This window comes from Hylobates moloch, unplaced genomic scaffold, assembly GCF_009828535.3.
Source record: "Hylobates moloch isolate HMO894 unplaced genomic scaffold, HMol_V3 SCAFFOLD_6, whole genome shotgun sequence".
In the NCBI taxonomy this organism is placed as follows: domain Eukaryota; kingdom Metazoa; phylum Chordata; class Mammalia; order Primates; family Hylobatidae; genus Hylobates; species Hylobates moloch.
In genome coordinates, this window is record NW_026652281.1 from 81,287,534 (window position 1) to 81,312,886 (window position 25,353).

The following is a 25,353-nucleotide window of genomic DNA, read 5'->3' on the forward strand; positions in this document are numbered from 1 at the left end:
ACAAACAAAAGTCATCTTCTCGCTTCCGGGTTCGGTTAAGGGCTTAGGGTAAGGCCCTGCACAAAGTACTATTATAATAGATATGAATTTATAGTGTTGTAGTAATTTTTTTTTTTTTTTTTTTTTTTTCTGGAGTGCAGTGGTGCGATCTCGGCTCACTGCAAGCTCCGCCTCCCAGGTTCACGCCATTCTCCTGCCTCAGCCTCCCAAGTAGCTGGGACTACAGGCGCCCGCCACCAGGCCTGGCTAATTTTTTGTATTTTTAGTAGAGACAGGGCTTCACCATGTTAGCCAGGATGGTCTTGATCTCCTGACCTCGTGATCTGCCCACCTCGGCCTCTCAAAGTGCTGGGATTACAGGCGTGAGCCACCACGCCCGGATGTGTTGTAGTAATGTTTAATACCATCTGAGTCCTGTCTCAATCAGAAAACCTGTGTTCAAATTACAGCTGATACTTGGGTAATAAAACTGGGAAACGAATCAGATAATCTCTTAAGACTGTTTTTCACCGGGCATGGTGGCTCACGCCTGTAATCCCAGCACTTGGGAGGCTGAGGCAGGTGGATCACGAGGTCAGGAGATCGAGATCATCCTGGCTAACACGGTGAAACCGCGTCTCTACTAAAAATACAAAAAATTAGCCGGACGTGGTGGCGGGTGCCTGTAGTCCCAGCTACTTGGGAGGCTGAGGCAGGAGAATGGCGTGAACCTGGGAGGCGGAGCTTGCAGTGAGCTGAGATTGCGCCACTGCATTCAAGCCTGGGTGACAGAGCGAGACTCTGTCTCAAAAAAAAAAAAAAAAAACCGTTTTTCAGCCCTTTCCAACCCAGTATTCATAGAAACAGAAGAGGAACGTTCTAGATGTATAACAAAAAGCTGCCCATCCCCACAGTGAAACCACTTTGAAGACATCACTTTAAAATTCATGTGAATTCGGCCGGGTGTGGAGGCTCACGCCTGTAATCCCAGCACTTTGGGAGGCTGAAGTGTGTGGATCACTTAAAGTCAGCAGTTCGAGACCAGGCAACATGGTGAAACCCCATCTCTACTAAAACAGAAAAATTAGCCAGGTGTGGTAGTGCACCCCTGTAATTCCAGCTACTTGGGGGGCTGAGGCATGAGAATCACTTGAACCCAGGAGACAGAGCTTGCGGTGAGCCACAGTCACGCCACTGCACTCCATACTGGGTGACAGAGTGAGACTCTGTCTCGAAAAAAAGAAAATATGTGAATTCAGTTGGGTGTAGTGGCTCAGGCCTCAGGCCTGTAATCCCAGCACTTTGGGAGGCCGAGGTGGGAGGATCACGAGGCCAGGAGTTCGAGACCAGACTGAACAACATAGCAAGACCTCGTCTCTAAAAAAATAAATAAAAAATAAAAACTCGTGTGAATTTGCATTCTATTTTATAATATAACCAAATGAATCTTGGCCTTCACACCATCTTCTTGGAAACCTCTGCACCATGAGAGCCGAGTGGAGGAAGCGAATGCACAGGCTGAAGCGCAAAAGAAGAAAGATGAGGCAGAGGTCCAAGTAAACCACAAGCTTATGCACCCATGGAGGCTATAGCAGCAGAAACGTGGAATCCAGAGGCTGGGGATGCTGGTACAGTTATTGGGCTGCATGCTACTGTCTAGAGCTTGTTTCAATGCATCTAGAACTTCATCTCCATCTGGTCGCCAAGACCACCTCTGAGACTCACCTTGCTCATAACCAAAACTGCATGTTGGTCCTTTGCTCCGGACCTGTGATATTCTGGACTATTTCTGTGTTCTCTGGTGGCCGAGTGTAACAACTATATAATAAATCACCTCTTCTGCTGTCTTAGCTGAATATATATAACCAAATTCAAAAGAATATATAGTCAAAAGCAAGTTTCTCAAGTGTTATCCTCTTTTACACTACTGGTGGAGTATGAATTGGTGCAGCCACTTTTGAAAACTGGCAGTACCTACTAAATCTGAATAGATGACATACCCAGTGATTCCACTCGTAGGTGTATACCCAACAGATATGCATACATATGTTTACTCAAAGACATTTACTCAAATGTTCTCAACACTTATAATGGGTAAAAACTAGGCCGGATGCAGTGGCTCATGCCTGTAATCCCGGCACTTTGGGAGGCCGAGGTCAGCGGATCATCTGAGGTCAGGAATTTGAAATCAGCCTGGCCAACATGGCAAAACCCCATCTAAAAATACAAAAATTATCTGGGCGAGGTGGCAGGCGCCTGTAGTCCCGGCTACTCAGGAGGCTGAGGCAGGAGAATCACTTGAACCCAGGAGGTGGAGGTTGCAGAGAGCCGAGATCACACCACTGCACTCTAGCCTGGGTGACAGAGCAAGACTCCATCTCAAAGAAAAAAAAAAGATTCCATTTCTATAGTTTTTCTTTTTAAAAGACTCTGCAAGTATGCTAGGCTGGTGGCTGAGGCCTGTAATATCAGCTCTTTGGGAGGCTGAGGCTGGATGATCATTTGGGCTTAAGAATTTGAGACCAGCCTGGGCAATACAGTGAGACACCATCTCTACAAAAACAATTTTTTTTTTTTTTTTTGAGACGGAGTCTCGCTCTGTCACCCAGGCTGGAGTGCAGTGGCGCAATCTCGGCTCACTGCAAGCTCCGCCTCCCGGGTTCACGCCATTCTCCTGCCTCAGCCTCTCCGAGTAGCTGGGACTACAGGCGCCCGCCACCACGCCCGGCTAATTTTTTGTATTTTTAGTAGAGACGGGGTTTCACCGTAGTCTCGATCTCCTGACCTCGTGATCCGCCCGCCTCGGCCTCCCAAAGTGCTGGGATTACAAGCGTGAGCCACCGCGCCCGGCCCAAAAACAATTTTTTTAATAAGCTAGGCATGGCTTATTAAAAGTGCACACAGGTGGTGTGCACTTGTGGTCCCAGCTACTCAGGAGGCTGAGATGGGAGAACTGCTTGAGCCCCAGAGGTCAAGGCTGCAGTAAGCCATGATCATCATGCCACTGCACTCCAGCCTGGGCAATAGAGCTAGACCTTGTCTCTAAAATTAAAAAAACATATGTATAAAAACAGACAAACTACGGCCGGGCACGGTGGCTTATGCCTGTAATCCCAGAACTTTGGGAGGCCAAGGTGAGTGGATCATGAGGTCAGGGATTCGAGACCAGCCTGGCCAAGATGGTGAAATCCCATCTCTAGTAAAAATACAAAAAATTAGTGGGGTGTGATGGCGAGCACCTGTAATCCCAGCTACTCGGGCAGCTGAGGCAGAGAATTGCTTCAACCCAGGAGGTGGAGGTTGCAGTGAGCCGAGATCGCGCCACTGCACTCCAGCCTGAGCAAGACTCCATCTCAAAAACAAAACAAAACAAAACAACAACAACAACAAAAAAAATGGCAAACTTAATCCATGCTATTAAAAATCAGAGCCAGGTACAATAATAGATGCTCCTAGGATGCTGATCATATTCTCTTTCTTTCTTTTTTTTTTAGATGAAATCTCCCTGTGTCACCCAGATTGGAGTGCAGCAGTGCAGTCTCAGGTCACTGCAACCTCCACCTCCCGGGTTCAGGAGATTCTCGTGCCTCAACCTCTGGAGTACCTGGGATTACAGGCAGGTGCCACCATGCCTGGCTAAGTTTTTTGTATTTTTATTTATTTATTTATTTATTTATTTATTTTTTATTTTTTATTTTTATTTTTTTTTTTTTTTTTGAGACGGAGTCTCGCTTTTTCCCCCAGGCTGGAGTGCAGTGGCACGATTTCGGCTCACTGCAAGCTCACCCCCGCCTGGGTTCACGCCATTCTCCTGCCTCAGCCTCTCCGAGTAGCTGGGACTACAGGCGCCCGCCACCACGCCCGGCTAATTTTTTGTATTTTTAGTAGAGACGGGGTTTCACCGTGGTCTCGATCTCCTGACCTCGTGATCCGCCCGCCTCAGCCTCCCAAAGTGCTGGGATTACAAGCGTGAGCCACCGCGCCCGGCTAGTTTTTTGTATTTTTAGTAGAGACGGGGTCTCACATGTTGCCGAGGCTGGTCTTGAACTCCTGGCCTCCTGTGATCCACCGGCCTCGACCTCCCAAAATTCTGGGATTACAGGCATGAGAATTGCTTGAGCCTGGGAGGCAGAGGTTGCAGTGAGCCAAGATCGTGCCACTGCACTCCAGCCTGGGTAACAGAGTGAGACTCTGTCTCAAAAAAAAAAAAAAAAAAAAAGTTCACATCCCAGTAATTTGCATATCATAGTAAAAAGTAATCTCTTGGGTCTCATTTTTCACTGTGTTTAGCGCAGTACCATAAACCTTAAATAACACCATAGGACCCATACAAAGTGCCACTAGTGATACTGGAAGTGCTTCCAAGAAGCAAAGTCATGACATTTCAAGAAAAAGTTGAATTGCTTGGTATGTACCATAGATTGAGGTCTACAGCTGCAGTTGCCCACCATTTCCAGATAAATTGATCCAGTATAAAAACCACTGTAGTGGCTTGTAGTCCCAGCTACTCGGGAGGCTGAGGCAGAAGAATGGCGTGAACCTGGGAGGCGGAGCTTGCAGTGAGCCGAGATCGCGCCACTGCACTCCAGCCTGGGCCAGAGAGCGAGACTCTGTCTCAAAAAAAAAACAAAACAAAACAAACCACTGTAGCTGGGCGCGGTGGCTCACACCTGTAATCCCAGCACTTTGGGAGGCCGAGGCTGTGGATCACCTGAGGTTTTCCAGTATGGTTAATCGGTTCCATAGATCCCCTGTAATTCCAGCTACTAGAGAGGGTGAGGCAGGAGAATCGCTTGAACCCAGGAGGCAGAGGCTGCGGTGAGCCGAGATCGCGCCATGGGACTGGGCAACAAAAGTGAAACTCCATCTAAAAAAAAAAAAAAGGCACAAAGGACATTTAGTAGTAAGGAAGAGAGGCAAGCACCAGGACTTACAACAGGAAGGGATAAGCTAACTCCACTGTTTTGTGCAGATGCCGTCAGGTTTATGATCAGTACTTCCCTTATCTATAAAGGTGCTTATCCTTGAGCCTTGAAGGGAAAAGAGAAATATTAGCTTGCAGTCTTCTGGGTGTACAACAAAAAAGGCCTGAACAACAATAACATTTTTCTGGATGGGTTACATCTGTGCTTTATCCCTGAAGTCAAGAAGTACCTGGCCAGTAAAGGCCTGCCTTTCCCCATGCCCCTTTACCATCTTATTTTATTTTATTTTTATTTATTTTGTTTGTTTATTTATTTATTTATTTTTGAGACGGAGTCTCACTCTGTCACCAGGCTGGAGTGCAGTGGTGCAATCTCCGCTCACTGCAACCTCCACCTCCCGGGTTCAAGCAATTCTCGTGCCTCAGCCTCCCGAGTAGCTGGGACTAGAGACATGCACCACCACGCCCAGCTAATTTTTGTGCTTTTAGTAGAGACAGAGTTTCAGCATGTTGGCCACGATAGTCTCAATCTCTTGACCTCGTGATACACCCGCCTCAGCCTCCCAAAGTGCTGAGATTACAGGCGTGAGCCACCGCACCCGGCCTTATTTATTTATTTATTTATTTATTTATTTATTTTGAGACAGAGTCTCGCTTTGTTGCCCAGGCTGGAGTGCAGTGGTGCAATCTCAGCTCACTGCAACCTCTGCCTCTGGGGATTCAGACAATTCTCCTGCCTCAGTCTTCTGAGTAGCTGGGACTACAAGCACACACCACCATGCCCAGCTAATTTTTGTATTTTTATTCGAGACAAGGTTTCACCATATTGGCCAGGCTGGTCTCAGACTCCTGACCTCGTGATCCTCCTGCTTTGGCCTCCCAAAGTGCTGGGATTACAGGTGTGAACCACTGCACCCGGCCCACCATCTCATTTTATTAAAGGGAAATTAAAGCACAAGGAAATACAGACCATGACGGACAGGTTAGAGCCACTAGATTTCTGTCTGCAGCCACAGATCTTCCTTCCCAGGCATCCACTGCCTGCAGCTAGAGAGTCTAGTCTGTGTTCCTCACAACACCATTATCAGGTGGGGTCCCTCAGATGGTGAGATGCACAAGCCACTGGCATGACACTTAGACTCTGCCCAGTTTGGACAAATTTTATCAAACTCTGGTTGTGTTTCATTTGCTAGTTCATTATAAGGATATTACAAAGGATATAGATGAAGAGATGTAGTGGGTGAGATATGGGGGAAGGGGAGCAGAGATTCCATGCCCTCCCTGGGTATGCATGCTACCCCTCCAGGAACCTCCACATGTTCACCTATCTGGAAGCTTTTTTTTTTTTTTGAGACGGAGTTTCACTCTTGTCACAAGGCTGGAGGGCAATGGCATAATCTCGGCTCACTGCAACCTCCACCTCCTGGGTTCAAGCAATTCTTCTGCCTCAGCCTCCCGCGTAGCTAGGATTACAGGCGCATGCCACCATGCCCAGCTAATTTTTGTACTTTTAGTAGAGACAGGGTTTCACCATGTTGGCCAGGCTGGTCTTGAACTCCTGACCTCAGGTGATCCACCCTCCTTGGCCTCCCAAAGTGCTGGGATTACAGGTGTGAGCCACCGCACCTGGCCAGGACTGTCTTTTAAAGTTATTTTGATATTGGACAATGCCCCTGGCCACCCAGAACCCCATGAGTTCAACACCTTTGGTGGTGAAGTGGCCTACTTACCCCCAAACACAACACTTCCAATTCAGCCTATAGATCAGGTTGTCATAAAGATCTTTAAGGCTCATTACACATGGTACTGTACGGAAAGGATGGTCAACCCTATGGAAGAGAACCCCATCATGAAAGTCTGGAAGGATTACACCATTGAAGACACCATAGTTGTTATAGAAAAAGCTGTGAAAGCCATCAAACCTGAAACAAACTCCTACAGGAGAAAACTATATCCAATAGTGCGACTACTAGAGAAAACTATGCCCAGATATTAGGCGTTACTTCACAGGAAATTATGACAAGAGCCAATCAAGGAAATCACGAAAGAGACTGTGAATATGGCAAAAAAAAAAAAAAGATAGGGGGTGAAGGATTTCAAGACATGGATTTTGGAGAAATTGAAGAGCTAATAGACACCATACCAGAGGAATTAGAATACAACTTGGTAGAGATGAATGCTTCTGAACCAGTGCCAGATGATAAGGAAGATGGAAAAGGGGCAGTGCCAGAAAACAAATTGACATTAGACAATCTGGCAGGAGGATTTCCGTCATTTAAGACTGCTTTTGACTTCTTTTATGACTTAGACCCTTCTATGATATGGGCACTGAAACTAAAGCAAACAGTAGAAGAAGGATTGGTACTGTATAGAAATATTTCTAGAGAAATGAAAAAGCAAAAAAGTCATTTTTTTGATGTGCTTATGATGTATTATGAAATTATGATGTATTTCCAGAAATTATGATGTATTTCCATAAAGTTGCACCAGTGTGCCTGCCTCTTCTGCTCCCCCTTCCCCCTTCTCCACCTCTTCTGCCTCTGCCACCCTTGAAACAGCAAGACCAACCCTTCCTCCTCTTCTTCCTCAGCCTGCTCAACATGAAGATGATGATGATGAAGAGTTTTATGATGATCCACTTCCACTTAATGAATAGTAAATATATTTTCTCTTCCTTATGATTTTCTTAATAACATTTTCTTTTCTCTAGCTTACTTTATGATAAGAATACACTATATAAGCCAGGCGTGGTGGCATGCGCCTGTAGTCCTGGCTACTCAGGAGGCTGAGGCAGGAAGATCCTTTGAGCTGAGGAGTTTCAGGCTGCAGTTGAGCTATGATCACATCACTGCACTCCAACCTTCGTGACAGAGCAAGACCCATCTCTAAATAAATTTTTAAAAAAAGGTGGGGGGAGAGAGTACAGTATATTATATATATGACATACAAAATATGTTTTTGTTTTTTTCTTTTTGAGACAGGGTCTGGCCCTGTTGCCCAGGCTGGAGTGCAGTGGCTACCATCCTGGCAACCTCTGCCTCCTGAGCTCAAGCCATCCTCCTACATTAGCCTCCCAAGTAGCTGGGAATACAGGTACATGCCACCATGCTTGGCTAATTTTTTAATTTTTTGTAGAAGTGGGGTTTCACCTTGTTGTCCAGGCTGGTCTGGAGCTCAAGCAATCCTCTCGCCTCAGCCTCTCAAAGTGCTGGGATTACAGGCGTGAGCCAAAAAAAGTATATATATATTTAAATATTTACTATCTGATTTTTTTTTTTTTTAGGACAAGGTCTGGCTCTGTCACCCAGGCTGGAGTGCAGTGGTGAGATCTCGGCTCACTGCAACCTCCGCCTCCCAAGCTCAAGCAAAAGCCTCAGCTGGGATTACAGGCATGCACCATGGCACCCAACCCCGAAATATGTTTTAATTGACTATTTATGTTATTGGTAAGGCTTTCAGTCAACAGTAGTTAAGTTTTGGGGAGTCAAAAGTTAGTGGAGGCCGGGTGTGGTGGCTAATGCCTGTAATCCTAGCACTTTGGGAGGCCGAGGTGGGTGGATCACCTGAGGTCAGGAGTTCGAGACCAGCCTGGCCAATATGGTGAAACCCTGTCTCTACTAAAAATACAAAAATTAGCCAGGCGTGGTGGCACATGCCTGTAATCCCAGCTACTCAGCAGGCTGAGGCACAAGAATTGCCTGAACGCAGGTGTCAGAGATTGCAGTGAGCCGAGATTGTGCCACTTCACTCCAGCCAGGGCCAAAGAACAAAACTCCATCTCAAAAAAAAAAAAAAAAAAAAAAAAAAGGCAGAATAGATGTTACTAGAGGCTAGAAAGGGAAGGGTAGGGGCAAGGGTGGGATATGGAAAAATTTGTTAATGGACACAAAATTATTAGCTATATTGGAGGAATAAGTTCTAGTGTTTTATAGCACTGTGGGATGACTATAGTTAACAATAATATACTATATATTTTCAAATAGCTAGAAGATATTGAATATTCCTAACACAAAGAAATGATAAATGTTTTAAATGATGGGTATGTTAATTGCCCCGATTTGATTACTACACATCATATGTATAGAAACATCACCACATACCCCATATTTATGTATAGTTATTATGTATGAATTAAGAAGAATAATGGACCCCAAAGATTTCACGTCCTAATCTGCAAAACCTGTGACTGTGTTACCTTATGTTAGCAAATAGGACTTCGCAGATGTGATTAAACTAAGGATTTTGAGTTAGGAACACTAACCTGTTGAGTCTAATGTAATCACAATGGTCCTTATAAAAGGGAGGCAAGAGGGTCAAAGTCTGAGAAGGAGATGTGACAACAAAAGCAGAGGTGGAGTGATGCAGTTGCTGGAGAGGGGCCACTAGCCAAGGAATGCAGGCAGCCTCTAGAAGCTGGAAAAGGCAAGAAACAGATTCTCCCTAGAGCCTCTAGAGAAGGAATGCAGCCCTGCCAACACCTTGATTGTCCCATAAGACCTATTTTCAGACTTTAGACCTGAAGAACTATAAGATGAAAAATTTGTGTTGTTTTCAGCCACCAGTTTCTAGTAATTTCTTACAGTAACAAATGAACACAGGTAACATTGTTGAGGAGCATTTCTGAGCTTTGTCAACTACTCTATTGATGTGGGAGCACTCTCCCAGCTCTGAACTCAAGAAAGTCTAAAACGAAGCAGGACTCACAGACATTATGCTGAATAAAAGAAGCTTTAGACAAAAAAAAAAAAAAAATACACACTGTATGATTCCAATTATATGAAGTTTTATAACAGGGAACACTAATTAGAATAGTACTTGTCTCTGATGGGGTGGGAATGGGAATTGACTAGGAAGGGGCATAAGGCAACTTTCTTTCTTTTCTTTTCTTTTTTTTTGAGACAGAATCTCACTCTGTCACCAGGTTGTAGTACAGCGGCACAATCTCAGCTCACTGTAATCTCCGACTCCCTGGTTCAAGCGCTTCTCCTGCCTGAGCCTCCCGAGTAGCTGGGATTACAGGCACATGCCACCATGCCCAGCTAATTTTTGAATTTTTAGTCGAGACGGGGTTTCACCATATTGGCCAGGGTGGTCTTGAACTCCTGACCTCATAATCCACCCGCCTCGGCCTCCCAAACTACTGGGATTACAGGCGTGAGCCACTGCACCCAGCCACTTGAGGCAACGTTCTAGGATGATGGTAATGTTATGTATTTGGATAGGGGTTTCAGTTACAGATGTATACGTCTTTGTCAATACTCAGCAAATAAACACTTAAAGTTTGTGCATTTTATGTACTTTTAACTCAAAAAATATGTAAAACAAATGTGGGGCTCTAGTTAATGATATGCATGTTGAAATGTTTATGGGTGAAGTGTACTGATTTCAGCAATTTTTTTTACATGCACCCAAAAACAAAGTGTACTGGTAGAGAAACTGATAGTTATATGATAAAGCAGATACACTAAATGTTAGTGGTAGAATCTAGGTGGTGAGTATATGGGTATTCTCTGTAAAAGTCCTTCAGCTTTACTGTGTCTTTCAAAACTTTTAAAATGAATTGTGGCTGGGCGCAGTGGCTCACACCTGTACTCCTAGTAATTTGGGAGGCTGAGGCAAGCGGATCGCCTAAGGTCAGGAGTTTGAGACCAGCCTGGCCAACATGGTGAAACCCCATCTCTACTAAAAATACAAAAATTAGCTGGGCATGGTAGCTCATGCCTATAATCCCAGCTACTCTGGAGGCTGAGGCCCGAGAATCGCTTGAACCCGGGAAGTGGAGATTGTAGTGAGCCGAGATTGCACCATTGCACTCCAGCCTGGGCAACAGAGTGAGACTCCATCTCAAAAGAAAAAAAAAAAAAAAAACCACTATTGAGAATGAAAAGACACCCCACAGAATGGGAGAAAATATTTGTAAATCATGTGTCTAATAAGGGATTAATATTCAGAATTTATAAAGAACTCCGGTAACTCAACAACCACTGAAAAATAAAAATCCCAATTTAAAAGCAGGCAAAGAAGCTGGGCGCGGTGGCTCACACTGTAATCCCAGCACTTTGGGAGGCCAAGACAGGCAGATCACTTGAGGCCAGAAATTCGAGACCAGCCTAGCCAACAGAGATGGCGAAACTCCATTTCTGCTAAAAATGCAAAAATTAGCTGGCATTGTGGCACAAACCTGTAATCCCAGCTACTCAGGAGGTGGAGGCAAGAAAATTGCTTGAGCCTGGGAGGTGGAGGTTGCAGTGAGCCGAAATGGCACCACAGCATTCCAGCCTGGGCAACAGAGCAAGACACCACTCAAAAAAAAGAATTAAAAAAAAAAAGATAAAAGCAGGCAAAGGACTTATATAGACATTTCTCCAAAGAAGATATACAGATGAGCTGGGCGTGGTGACTCATGCCTGTAATCCCAGCACTTTGGGAGGCTGAGGCAGGTGAATCACCTGAGATCAGGAGTTCAAGACCAGCCTGGCCAACATGGCAAAACCCCATCTCTATTAAAAATACACACACAAAAAAAAAATTAGCCGGGCCTGGTGGTGCACGCCTGTAATCCTAGCTACTTGGCAGGCTGAGGCAGGAGAATTGCTTGAACCTAGGAGACAGAAGTTGCAGTGAGCTGAGATCTTGCCGTTGCACTCCAGCCTGGGCAACAGAGTAAGACTCTATCTCAAAAATAAATAAATGAATAAACACACAAGCAAATAATAAATAATTATCACTTTTTTGCATTTTCCCAATTTCTTTACTGATTATTTTTGGGATTTGGAAAAAACATAAGGCCGGGTGAGGTGGCCAACACCTGTAATCCCAGCACTCTAGGAAGCCAAGGCAGGAGGATTGCTTGAGCCCAGGAGTTCGAGACCAGCCTGGGCAACATGGAGAAACCTCATCTCTACGAAGAATACAAAAAAATTAGTTAGGTGTGGTGGTGCATGCCTGTGGTCCCAACTACTCAGGAGGCTGAAGTGGGAGGATCACTTGAGCTCAGGGAAGTGGAGGCTGCAGTGAGCCATGATCACATAACTGCACTCCAGCCTGGACCACAGAGCAAGACTCTTTCTTGCTGGAAAGGAATTCTCACATGTACACACTAGCAGAAGCCACAAGCGGCACCAGGAAGATTAGAAGAATGCGGGGCATGAAAGCTAAGTTACAAGAGAGTTTAAGTAGGAAAACTAAGGTATGTAAGATAAAAACTGAAGCACTGGTTTGTTAACTAGGTCATCAATTATCTTAAAGGACAGTCTTAGAATAATACATTGCATAGCAGCTGACTTTACAGTCACCCAGATATGTGGTCCTGAACAAGTTATTTATTTATTTATTTTTTAATTTTTTGAGACAGAGTTTCGCTCTTGTTGCCCAGGCTGGAGTGCAATGGCACAATCTCGGCTCATTGCAACCTCTGCCTCCTGGGTTCAAGTGATTCTCCTGCCTCAGCCTCCCAAGTAGTTGAGATTACAGGCATGTGCCACCATGCCCAGCTAATTTTTTTGCATTTAGTAGAGACGGGATTTCACCATGTTGGTCAGACCGTTCTTGAACTCCTGACCTCAGGTGATCCATCCACCTTGGCCTCCCAAAGTGCTGGAATTATAGGCGTGCAACCCTGTGCCCAGTCGACAAGCTATTTAATGTCACTGTGCCTGTTTCCTCATCTGGTCAAGGAAAACAATACCTACTGTCAGATCTGGAATTTGAGGCTGCCCTACTTATAGGTTAATAAATGGGTCTGTTATTGTTTCATGGATGCTGTCAGAAAACAGAGACAAAAGACCTTACTGTTCAGGGCACAACAAGCAGCATGAGCATGCCTGCATTGGTTCCTTTCTGCTCCCTACAGGGGCAACGTGGGATGTGCCCAGATGGATGCTAGACACGCAGTAGGGGAGGAACAAGAAGCTCCTGCTGTTTTTTTCCTTTTTAAAGATGGGGTTGGGCTGGGAGCGGTGGCTCATGCCTGTAATCCCAGCACTTTGGGAGGCCAAGGCAGGCAGATCACCTGAGGTCAGGAGTTCGAGACCAGCCTGACCAACATGGTGAAACCCCGTCTCTACAAAAATACAAAAATTAGCTGGGCATGGCGGCAGGTGAGTGTAATCCCAGCTACTTGGGAGGCTGAGGCAGGAAAGTTGCTTGAACCCAAGAGGTGGAGGTTGCAGTGAGCCAAGATCATGCTATTGCACTCCAGCCTGGGTGACAAGAGTGAGACTCCTTCTCTAAATATATAAATAAATAAGATGGGGTCTTGCTATGTTGGCCAGGGTAGTCTCAAACTCCTGGCCTCAAGCAATCCTCCTGCCTTGGCCACCCAAAGTTCTGGGATTACAGTTGTGAGCCACCATGGCCAGCCATCTGCTGTTTTATAGTAAGCAGTAAGGAAGCTGCTCTTTGTCCTGGATGCAGACATTACCTCTCCCTCAAGGTTTGCTTGCTTCAAACACTGTCCTGAGAAATGTTCTGGGGAATGAGTGGCAACGGCTTTGCTTATTTATTTTTATTTATTGGTTATACTTACATTAATGGTTTATTAAAGCAAAAGGATACAGATTAAAATCACCAAAGGGATAGGGTACATGGGACAAAATCCAGATGCAACCACGCACAAACTTTCAGGTGTCTACTCCCAGTGGGGTATCACAGGGATGTGCTTTTTTCTCCCTGCAATGATTTTTGACAACAGGTGCTGATTGTTCTCAAACAGAGAAGTTCACCCAAGCTTTAGGGTGCAGGTTTTTTTGTTTGTTTTGGTTTTTTGTTTGTTTGTTTAGATAGTCTTACTTTTGTTGCCCAGGCTGGAGAGCAATGGCGCGATCTCAGCTTACTGCAACCTCTGCCTCCCAGGTTCAAGCGATTTTCCTGCCTCAGCCTCCCAAGTAGCTGGGATTACAGGTGTGTGCCACCACCTGGCTAATTTTGTATTTTTAGTAGAGACGGGGTTTCACCACGTTGGCCAGGCTGGTCTCAAACTCCTGACCACAGGTGATCCACCCACCTTGCCCTCCCAAGGTGCTGGGATTACAGACGTGAGCCACCGCGCCCGGCCATATGTGGGGTTTTTATTGGGGGTCAGTCACTTAGGTTTGGAGTGTCCACACTACTGATCTCTGCTACTCAGACCCCAGAGCAAAAAACAATGTTCACTAGAAATCACACTAAGGATAAACTTATTTGTTCGGACTGGTGCAGCATGATGGCATGGCCCAAGACCTCTGGCATACAAAAACACTAATCAAATAAAATATTCCACAGGCTCAGAAGTTATTTCCCAGGAGCAGACCAAATGCCAGTTCTGAAGATGAGCTTTCTTTGGAATATGCAGGGTTTGAACAACCTACACCTCCTGAGTTAACCCATTCCTACACACACCTGATCCCATGAGTCCACTGTACCTGGTAAACTAAATTTTGTTATCTCCTAGAATTAAAATTAGTTTAGGTCCAATGTCAACAAATCTCTGGAAACTCTAGTTACTTCCCCTTCTCCGATGCTCACAGTAGCAGTAGTCTATATTCACCGAACCCACTTGTTTATTCTTTGGCCCACTGCAGTATTAATAGACACTTGACTGAGCTTTCATGATGTGCCATGTACTGAGTTAAGCACTTTATATACATTCCAATCTAATGTGCTTGCTAAATGGCTGCAGGTACACTTGGAAAAGGCTAGAAAGTCTACAGCATGTTTTTGTCAGTGTAGAACTGACATCAAGTCCTTCATCAAGGGAACCCAGTCTCCCCTTCATTCAGGAAACTCTAGGTCTGTGAATAGGCTCAAGTCTGAGAATCTGTTGAAGGCAGGGACTTGCGATTTTTGCCAACTCAGCAAGATGTGAAGGTAGGACTTGCCGAAATGGATCGGAAGTAAATATGAGTGGGCACGCTGGTCAATTTGGAGTCACAGCAGGGAGACTCATGGAGGAGTGTCTGCTAACACCTACTTTATAGAGTTCTTGGAAACATTAGATTGGAATGGATATAAAGTGCTTAACACAGTACACGGAATATCATAAAAGCTCAGTCAAGTGGCTATTTAATATTGCAGTCGGCCAAAGAATAAACAGAAGTGGATTCAGGCCAGGTGCAGTGGCACACACCTGTAATCCCAGCAGTTTGGGAAGCCGAGGTGGGCAGATCACTTGAGGTCAGGAGTTCGAGACCAGCCTGGCCAACATGGTGAAACCCCATCTCTACTAAAAATACAAAAATTAGCTGGGTGTGGTAGCATGGACCTGTAGTCTCAGCTACTCAGGAGGGTGAGGCACAAAATCACTTGAACCTGGGAGGAGGAGGCTGCAGTGAGCAGAGATCGTGCCACTGCACTCCAGCCTGGGTGACAGAGTGAGGCTCCGGCTCAAAAAAAGAAAGAAAAGAAAAAAGTGGATTCAGTGAATGTAGGCTGCTGCTTCAAGGCATTTAGCTGAAAATAATAGGGATCAAGAGAAAAGTTCTTTTTTATTGTTTTAAAGGCAGATCTTAGCATGCTTATAGGCTGGAGTGTCTTTGGGACAAGAAAGGGAATCTGAAACCATAAAACTAGGAGGAGAAAGTAGGAATAATAGAGCAAAGTCCCTGAGGGGCAGAAGGAAATGAAACCCACGCCCAGCTGTGTTGCTGAACATTGTATATCCAGGACTTGCCAAGATGGATCGGAAGTAAATATGAGTGGGCACGCTGGTCAATTTGGAGTAATGGCAGGCAGTGGAATGTTAAAGAAGCTCCTATTTGACCCCTTGTATTTTCCTAGCGAAAGAGGAGGTATTTACTAGTTAAGAATATATGGAATGGGCAGGGCGCAGTGGCTCACGCCTGTAGTCCCAGCACTTTGGGAGGCTGAGGCAGGTAGATCATGAAGTCAGGAGATCGAGACCATCCTGGCTAACATGGTGAAATCTGTCTCTACTAAAAATACAAAAGATTAGCTGGGTGTGGTGGCACCTATAGTCCCAGCTACCAGGGAGGCTGAGGCAGGAGAATCACTTGAACCCAGGAGGCGGAGGTTGCAGTGAGCCGAGATCATGCCACTGCATTCCAGCCTGGGTGACAAAGCAAAGCTCCATCTCAAAAAAAAAAAAAAAAAAAAAAAAAAATATATATATATGGAATGCTACTCTGGGCACACTGCCTATAGGGTGGTCCTGCTCTGGACTACCAGAGTATATATTTATTTATTTATATTTATACATTTGTACATAAGCTATTAGTTTATATCTAACTTTAATTCTATATATATATGGAAGACATAATATTGTCTTGTTACTGTTGTTGCTTTTTAAGTCTTGCTATGTTGCCTGGGCTGGTCTCAAACTCCCAGGTCAAAAAATCCTCCCGCCTTGGCCTCCCAAAGTGCTGAGATTACAGGCATAAGCCACTGCACCTAGCCCAGAAGACATAATATTGAAGGTTCTACTGAGGTTGAAGGTCAGGAAAGGTATCATGGCACCTCTCAGCAGCAATGCAGTGTTTTTCTTCACAGCTCATATCTAGGCATGGAGGCAGATGGGAGATTAACCCAGACTGAGGCTGTGTATTAGTTCATTCTTTTGATTGCAAATAACAGAAACTCAAACCACCTTAAGCAGAAAGGGGAAGTTATTGGAAGGATGCTAGGATCTCTCACTGAATAAGGAAACAGGATCCCAGCTCGGGTGGACTGAAGTGCTTCAGGGAACCTAGGAAGTTGTCTCCCATTTCTGCTCTCCACAGACCACATAAAGGAATTTAGCCATCAGTGGCTCCCAAGTTTTATGAATTACAATCCAGTCCCAAAGAAAGTTATACAATTCCTAGCTGAGGAAATCCTTGCGTTCTGGTGGCAAAGGGTAGGGGAAAGAGCCGGCTCTACCAGGGGGCTGGGCAGACCTGGTAATAGGGCTCTGCTGGGCAGGGCAGGTCTCCTGGTCTGAAAGTGTGGCTCTCCAATCAGAATAGCAAAAATTGCTACTGAGTCAAGGAACCAGATTGATATTTTGCAAAAAGTAATTCCACAAGGAACAGAATTATCATCAGACATTTTAATGAGACCCAATCTGATATGACCCCTTCTTGGGGGTAGCTCACCATCCAAGGAGAAACACAATGTTACAATGCAACTTGCTAAATATTGAACAGAGGTAATTACATAAAGCTGTGTTCCCCAGCTGCTCCCCTGCTTGTGCTGAGATCAGGAGAGCTGTAGGAAGGAGCCACAGGGGTAAAGGATGACCCACTCCAGCTGTTGGAATATGAGATGAGTCACATCTGGAAATTCTAATTTGGTGCAGCTGCCCAAGGCAAAGTGGTAGGCCTTGTTCACATTTAACTCAGTAAAGCTTTATGAAGCACCTAGCCGGCGGGTGCCATGAAGGTGGATCAGATTGAGCCATGCTGCTGCCACCTCTCTGGAGGGAGGCTGGCATGGATACAACTTGATGACTATAGACTCTTCCTCTCTGGATTCAATTCCCTCTTTCTAGCCTCTTTGAATGGCCTCAGCTCATTTTGTGAAAAAATGCTGACTGAGGCCTCATGGAAGTTCTGTGCCGATTCTTAGGTGCCTGTGATTCATCTGTGTATCATGTCTATGTGATTCATCTGTGCCTGATGAGAATCAGGGTCGACTACGGCCCAATTCTCCAGGCTTTTCCAGGCACTGGCTGCCTGGAGCCAATCCAGGTCTGCCAGGTAGAGCACAAGCCAGTCCCATTTGCACTTCCTGCTGCTAAACCACAGGTCCCTGCTTCTCCTTAAGAGCAACCTTCTCCCAGAGCTGACTACGCTTATGTCTCATACCCAGCTTGAACCAATTTTCCAAACACAAGATGAAGACTTAGCTTTATAGCTTTTTTTTTTTAAGTTTAGGGCATTTATATATCTGCAACCCAATAAACCCCTGGTACCGTGCAGCTCCCCCAAATTCAGTGCAACCAAAGCTGCTGAAACAAGTACAGCCCCAGAAGGTGTAGTGGCACTGTGGGTGCTACCTTATTTTTATATGACCCTTCAAAAAGGACACTGAAAACCCAGTGCCTGTTTGCAGAGATCATGTGTGGAAATTGAAACCCTGTCTTTAACGAATGACCAAATTCATGCTACTTAACCTGAAAACTTGGGGGCAAAGTGGTTGTGATTATCTGAAGGGCTGCCATGTAGATGAAGTATTAAACTTATGTCGTAGGCAAGGTTTACAGAGGAGAATGTGGTACTTAACCTTCTATAGATCCCACAATGAAATGACCTGCCTTGTGAGGTAGTGAGCTCCCTGTCAAGGGAGATTTTCAAGCAATGGGTAGAAGACCACTTGGCAGGAGTGTTGCAAAAAGTGGGCTAAACCAGAGTTTTCCAACCTAGTATGGAGGAAGAGGCAGAGTAGGGGAAGGTCCTGCCCCTATGAGATTCTCCTGATTGCATGCAAGATGACAGGTAATCCCTGTGTGCACAGACTAGAAAAGCAGACAGCCCCTAAAATAGATGGGGAGAACTTTTAGCCCTGATATCCACAAAAACTATTTTAGGATAGGGTAGCTTGGAAAACTTTAACCAAATGATGTCACCTCTCCTAATGGGACTGTTCCAGACACGCAAAGGGAGGCAGCCAGTGCAGTGCAAGATACTAAAGTTCAGCTCTGTGCAGCAGGAGACCCGGGTTTAGTTCTGACTCTGCCCTGTATGACCTGGGGCTCCTCCTTCCCTTTTCTGGGACCCTCCATAAAATGAAACGAACGTAGGCAGTCCTTACCCTTCTAATGGGTATTGCCCCTCTGACTGGAGCCCCCGATAGCAGATCTAGGGCTACAGTTTGGGGCCTTGGGGCTACACTTGTGGACAGCCAGAGACCACCTCTGGCGGAAGCACCGGCCACACTCCAGGCAGGGGAAAGGCTTCTCCCCCGTGTGCAGCAGCTGGTGCTGGGCCAGGTGGCTCCACTGAGCAAAACGCTTGGAGCAAAGGTCGCAGGCATAGGGCCGCTCGCCCGAGTGCACGCGCCGGTGGCTGGCCAGCAGTGAGGGGTAGGCAAAACGGCGACCACAGTCGTCGCAGGCGTGCAGCTTCTCCTCGGTGTGCGTGCTGCGATGGATGGCCAGGGAGCCGCTCCGCCGGAAGGCACGCCCACAGTCTGGGCAGGGGTAGGGCTTCTCTCCGGTGTGCAAGAGCTGGTGCTGGAGAAGCGTGCTGCGCTGGGAGAAGCGGGCCTCACAGTGCTCGCAGGCATAGGGACGCTCCCCGGAGTGCACACGCCGGTGACTGACCAGGCGAGAGGAGGAGGAGAAGCGCCGCTCGCAGTCCGGGCACGGGTAGGGCTTCTCGCCCGTGTGGATGCGCTGGTGGATGACGAGGGCCGTGCGCTGGCGGAAGCGGCGGTTGCATTCGAGGCAGGTGTAGGGCTTCTCTCCCGTGTGTGTACGCTGGTGGATGGCTAGCAGGGAGGGGTAGGCGAAGCGACGTCCGCAGCTAGGGCACTGGTGGGGTTTTTCGCCTGTGTGTGTGGTCCGGTGATTGGCCAAGGACCGGCTCCTCCGGAAGCAGCGACCACAGTCAGGGCAGTGGTAGGGCTTCTCGCCTGTATGGATGACCTGGTGCTGGGAGAGGTTCTTGCGCTGGGAGAAACGTTTGCCACACTGGTCACAAACATAGGGGCACTCGCCGGAGTGTGCCCGCCGGTGACTGACCAGCAGGGATGGATAGGAAAAGCGGCGCCCACAGTCTGGGCAAGGGTAAGGCTTTTTTAGATTCTGGGCACACTTGTGGCTCTCCAGGGCCTGATGATCGGGGAAGGTACAGCCGCAGTCAGGGCAGATGGGGCCCCCGGACGTCTGCCTGGGAATCAGTCGGGGTTTGCTGGGCCTCCGGCCTCGCTTCCCCTTTCGGGGTGCCTCCTTAGGTGGGAATACTTCCTTCTCCCCATTCTTCTTTCTGGTTCTGCTTTCTATATGAATACAGAGGAATTAATTTAACAAATACTGGGCTCCTGCTCTTGTCAATTACATTATAGGTTACAAGACCAATAGACTCACCCCCCTGGCCTCAATTCCTAGTGCCACAGACAGCTAAGTGTGACATACTATCATGCAAATATGGTGTGCATTACAGGAGCTTCTAACCCAGCTTGGAGAAGTCTAGGAAGATTTCTTGGAGATTAAACTAACTTTAAAAATTGAGGCCGGGCCCGGTGGATCACGCTTGTAATCCTAAGCATTGGGAGGCCGAGGCGGGCAGATCACAAGATCAGGAGTTTGAGAGCAGCCTGACCAACATGGTGAAACCCTGTCTCTACTAAAACTACAAAAATTAGCCAGGCATGGTGGCAGGCACCTGTAATCCCAGCTACCCAGAAGACTGAGGCAGGAGAATCGCTTGAACCCTGGGAGGCAGAGGTTGTAGTGAGCCAAGATTGTGCCACTGCACTCCAACCTGGGTGACAGAGTGAGAGTCCATCTCAAAAAAAAAAAAAAAAAAAAAAAAAGGAATATTTTTGAAGAGATAAGCTTACATCATTCAAAAGTCAAAATATCAGCCAGACATTGGTGGCTCATGCCTGTAATCCCAGCACTTTGGGAGCCCAAGGCAAGAGGATCGCTTGAACCCAGGAGTTCAAGATCAGCCTGGGCAGCATAGTGAGACCCCATCTCTACAAAAAATACAAATACTAGCCTGGCATGGTGGCGCGCGCACCTGCCTGTAGTCCTAGCTACTTGGAAGGCTGAGTTAGAGGATTACTTGAGCCCAGGAGTTCAAGGATACTGTGAACCATGATGGCACCACTGTACTCCAGCCTGGGCAACAGAGCAAGACCCTATCTCAAAAAACAAAAAAGTCAAAATATTAATAAAGGAATAGAGAAAGTCTTGCTGCCACCTTTTTCCCATCTACCTTGTAGAAACCATATTAGTTTCTTCCCATTTTTTTGATGCAATACCAATGTCACCTTCCCCATCTTTCTTTCGTTAAGAGATTGCATATACATGCTTTACAGCATATGTTGTTCTCTTCCCCCACCTTTCTTTCTTTTTTTTTTCGAGACAGAGTCATGCTCTGTCACCCAGGCTGGAGTGCAATGGTGTGATCTCAGTTCACTGAAACCTCCGCCTCCTGGGTTCAAGCGATTCTCCCTGCCTCAGCCTCCTAAGTAGCTGGGATTACAGGCATGCACCACTATGCCCGGCTAATTTTTTGTATTTTTAGTAGAGTTGGAGTTTCACCATGTTGGCCGGGTTGGTCTCGAACTCCTGACCTCAGGTTATCTGCTCGCCTCTATCTCCCAAAGTGATTACAGGCATGAGCCACCATGCCTAGCTCACCTTTCTTATATAAAAGACAACATATACACACCTTATACACACTTCACTGTGCTTTCATTTTTTCACTTAATACATTCTAAAGATCATTGTATGTCAGCACATCTTTTTTCTATTTTACAGTTGCACAGAATTCCATTGTAGATGGTTTATTTGACTTAGCTGATTCTTTAAAAAATGTAGCTGGGTGTGGTGGCTCATGCCTGTAATCCTAGCACTTTGGGAGGCCGAGGCAGGCGGATCACCTGAGGTCAGGAGTCAAGACCAGCCTGGCCAACATGGTGAAACCCCGTCTCTACAAAAATACAAAAATTAGCCGGGTGTGGTGGTGGGCGCCTGTAATCCCAGCTACTCGGGAAACTGAGTCAGGATGATTACTTGAAACCGGAAGGCAAAGGTTGCAGTAAGCAGAGATTGCACCACTACACTCCAGCCTGGGTGGAAGAGCGAGATTCCGTCTCAAAAAAAAAAAAAAAAGAAACAAGTCCCAAGGCTCAGTGTACAGTGTGCACAGGCCCTCAGATCTTCTTAGACACAAAGTGTAAAGCAAGACAGGCCAGTTGCGGTGGCTTACACCTGCAATCCCAGCACTTTGGAAGGCCAAGGCAGGCGGATCACCTGAGGTCAGGAGTTTGAGACCAGCCTGACCAATATGGAGAAACCCTGTCTCTACTAAAAATTAGCTGGGCATGGTGGTGGGCACCTGTAGTCCCAGCTACTCCAGAGGCTGACACAGGAGAATTGCTTGAACCCGGGAGGAAGAGGTTACAGTGAGCTGAGATTGTGCCACTGCACTCCTTCCTGGGCAACAGAGCAAGACTCCGTCTCACTCACACACAAAAAACAGTGTAAGGCAAGATGCGGAAACCTATGAGGTATGAGCTAGCAGTGACTGGGTCAAAAGGCCCTCTAAGCCAATGGTTCTCAAACTCCACTGTGATCAGAATCATTTGGAGGATTTACTGAAACAGACTGCCAGGCCCTAGTGCCCGTTTTGGATTCAGCAGGTCTGGGGTAGGGTCCAAGAATTTGCATTTCTAACAAGTTTCCAAGTAATGCTGCTTCTGGTCTGAGACCACGCTTTGAGAACCACTGCTGTTAGCATTGTTAAGGATCTTGGACTGTATTTTACTCAATGGTTTTCTTTTCTTTTTTTTTTTTTTCCCCGAGATGGAGTCTCACTGTGGCACCCAGGCTGGAGTACAGTGGTGTGATCTCGGCTCACTGCAACTTTCACCTCCCAGGATCAAGCAATTCTCTCTGCCTCAGCCTCTTGAGTAGCTGGGCGCCCACCATAACGCCCAGCTGATTTTTGTATTTTTTTAGTAGAGACGGGGGTTCACGATGTTGGTCAGGCTGGTCTTGAACTCCGGACCTCAAGTGATCTACCCGCCTCGACCTCCCAAAGTGCTGGGATTACAGGCATGAGCCACTGCCCCAGCCGGTTTTCAAACCTAGATGCACATCTGAATCAGCTGAGGCTATTTAAAAAATGGAAGTTCCTAAACATTCACACGAGTGAATGAATAGCTCTGGAATGGGGTCCTGGAACCTGCGTTTTTACCAAGTTCCCCAAGTGATTTAGATATAACCAATGGCCATTTAACAACCTTGGCAAAAATTAACTGAAAAGTTTTAAGCAAGGAAATATCATAGTCAGATCTGAATCTTGGACAGCTATCCCTGGTCTTGAACAATCTGGCTCTGAAATTCCAGCCCAGACAGCTGCATCTTCTACTATGGGTGGATCTGGGACCCTTCTACCTCAATGGGGTTAAGCAGAGCCTTGTTGGATTCTGGGAAGATTGCAGTATGTCCTTCGCTGATGAGGGTCATCCTGCCGTAAGAGCAGAAAGAGGCCCCTGCATCCCAGGCAGCTGTTCCCCGTGAGCTCCCTTCAACCAAAACCCAGAAAACTCTGAGAAGTTTAGGATCTCTTTGGTCCAACTCAAAGGTGGCTAGAGGCAGAGATCCTGGAAAGGAGGCAGAGGGTAGCACCTGTTAAAAGCTCACTGATTCTGGCTGGCTGCAATGGCTCACGCCAGTAACCCCTGCATTTTGGGAGGCCAAGGCAGGAGGATCGCTTGAGGCCAGAAGTTCAAGACCAAACTAGGCAACACAGCAAGACAATGTCTCTACAAAAAAAAAAAAGACGAAGAAGAAGCCCACTGATTCATTCACACAACGGAAAACTGCAGCTTGCAGACTGACATAGGAATCTCTGTGTGGTGGACCGGCCCCACACCACCAGACACAAGAGGCTGGGAAGATGAATACACTAAGTACGCGGCACCCACCCCTAGCCAAACCAAAACTCTGGACGGAGCCGTTAGAGGTAGAACGTTATAGGAGGGCTGCAGGTTCTGCGTGGTTATTTAGCACTCACTTCTCTGGACTGTTAGCCCTCTCGGGTACTCCTGCGGATCTAGTGCAGCCGGTTCCCAGTCATCGGTGTTTCGTTCCAACCAGGAGATGAGGGCTGGTTTGGGACCTGCGCACCCTGGGGAAGGAGAACAAATCAGAAGGCCAGCTCCTAGATCACGCCGAGTAGTATCTCCCCGACGGCACCTCCTGCTAAGCCCCTGTCCACCTCCCCTGACAACCTGGTCGCCTGCCAGGACCGTGGCCTCCCTGCCTACACCCTCTCCAGCTCCTGCATCCCTTCGCGTCCCGCGGCAGCGGATGGGGCCGGCCTCACCGAGCGCGCCCAGGTGGCCGTAGGTCTCCCGCATCACGTCCCGGTACAGGGCCCTCTGCGCGGGCCGCAGGCAGCCCCACTCCTCCGGGGAGAAGTACACGGCCACGTCCACGAACTTCAGAGCCCTCGGCCTCCTGCCCCTTTTCCGACTGGCTCTGGCCTCTCCTGGTCCCTGCGCGGGAAGCGAAGCCGAAGGTGGCGCCATGGGACCCGAGGAGCCAGCGCCACGGCCTTCCCCGTCCAGGCCTCGGCCCTTGGGCGCTGGCGGCCCCGGGGATCGAGGAGCCCCCGCCGGACCAGGGCTGAGCGTGGCCGGGGAGGCCCGGAGGGAATCGGAATCGGCCGCCTGCGGGGCTAACGGAAACCTTTTGCTGTTATTCAGGAAACTCCTGCTCGAACTTGGGTGAAAGGCACCGGAAGATGCCTTCGGGGAAAATGGCGGCGCTGCTACCGCACCGCCTTTGCCTGGAACACAGGCAGCTTCCAGCTATCGATTTTATTGACCGGAGCGCCATGCCGGCTTCCTAACCTCTTTGCCCTCAAGTGTAATGGCGCTGCGATTGGGCTTCACGCCCTCTTTTTTCCCCCTCCCCAATACGCGCGTTCATTGGACGAGAGTCGAAGATCGGGCGTTCTGATTCGGTGCTGGCGAAGGCGGTCCGTTTGAACGAAGCCAAGAGCTGCATAAGGGCAGGAAGCTGGACCACTTGGATCAGGCGACTACAAGGAGTTGTGAAGCGACTTGCACCGACATGGGGGCAGCAAGAGGCCCTGGGGCTGCTTTCCGCTGTTCGACTCTGGCAGGCTCAGCCAATCACTGAAGGAGGGAACGATTTGAGCGATGGAGCCACTCTGGCCGAGTTAGAGGTGAGATTATCCTGAGTTACTGGTGTTCTTAGAGCATCCTTGACTTTGGAGAACGGTTATCTTCTTTGTTTGCCCTTTAGGGGAAGGAATTATGGTTAGCATTTCCTGGGGGCAGGCGCCATGCCCAGTATATTACATGTTTCATCTTTTTTAAAATTTTATTTATGTATTTTTGAGATAGAGTCGTGCTCTGTCGCCCAGGCTGGAGTGCAGTGGCGAAATCTCGGCTCACTGCAGCTTCCGCCCCCCACGTTCAAGTGAGTCTCCTGCCTCAGCCTCCCGAGTAACTGAGATTACAGGCGCGTGCCACCACGCCCGACTAATATTCATATTTATTAGTAGAGACGGGGTTTCACCATGTTAGCCAGGCTGGTCTCGAACTTCTGACCTCAAGTGATCCACCCGCCTCGACCCCACAAAGTGCTAGGATTACAGGCGTGAGCCACTATGCCCGGCCTTATTTTTATTTTTTTGAGACAGGGTCTCATTCTGTCACCCGGGCTGAATGGAATGCAGTAGTGCAATCTCAGCTCACTGCAGCCTCTAACTCCTGGGCTCAAGCAATCGTCCCGCCTCAGCCTTCAGAGTAACTGAGACTACTGG

General features: G+C 47.4%; 1 protein-coding gene across 1 annotated transcript; it reads right to left on the bottom strand.

Moving 5' to 3' along the window:
• Nucleotides 1-16,767: 16,767 nt before the first annotated feature.
• On the bottom strand, nt 16,768-24,407 carry ZNF689 (zinc finger protein 689). The gene is made up of 3 exons (XM_032155749.2): nt 23,884-24,407; nt 23,572-23,685; nt 16,768-19,816 (listed from the first exon to the last, which is right to left on the bottom strand). Exons 1-3 carry the CDS (start codon nt 24,086-24,088, stop codon nt 18,633-18,635), a joined length of 1,503 nt encoding a protein of 500 aa, XP_032011640.1. The 5' UTR covers nt 24,089-24,407; the 3' UTR covers nt 16,768-18,632.
• Nucleotides 24,408-25,353: the final 946 nt, after the last annotated feature.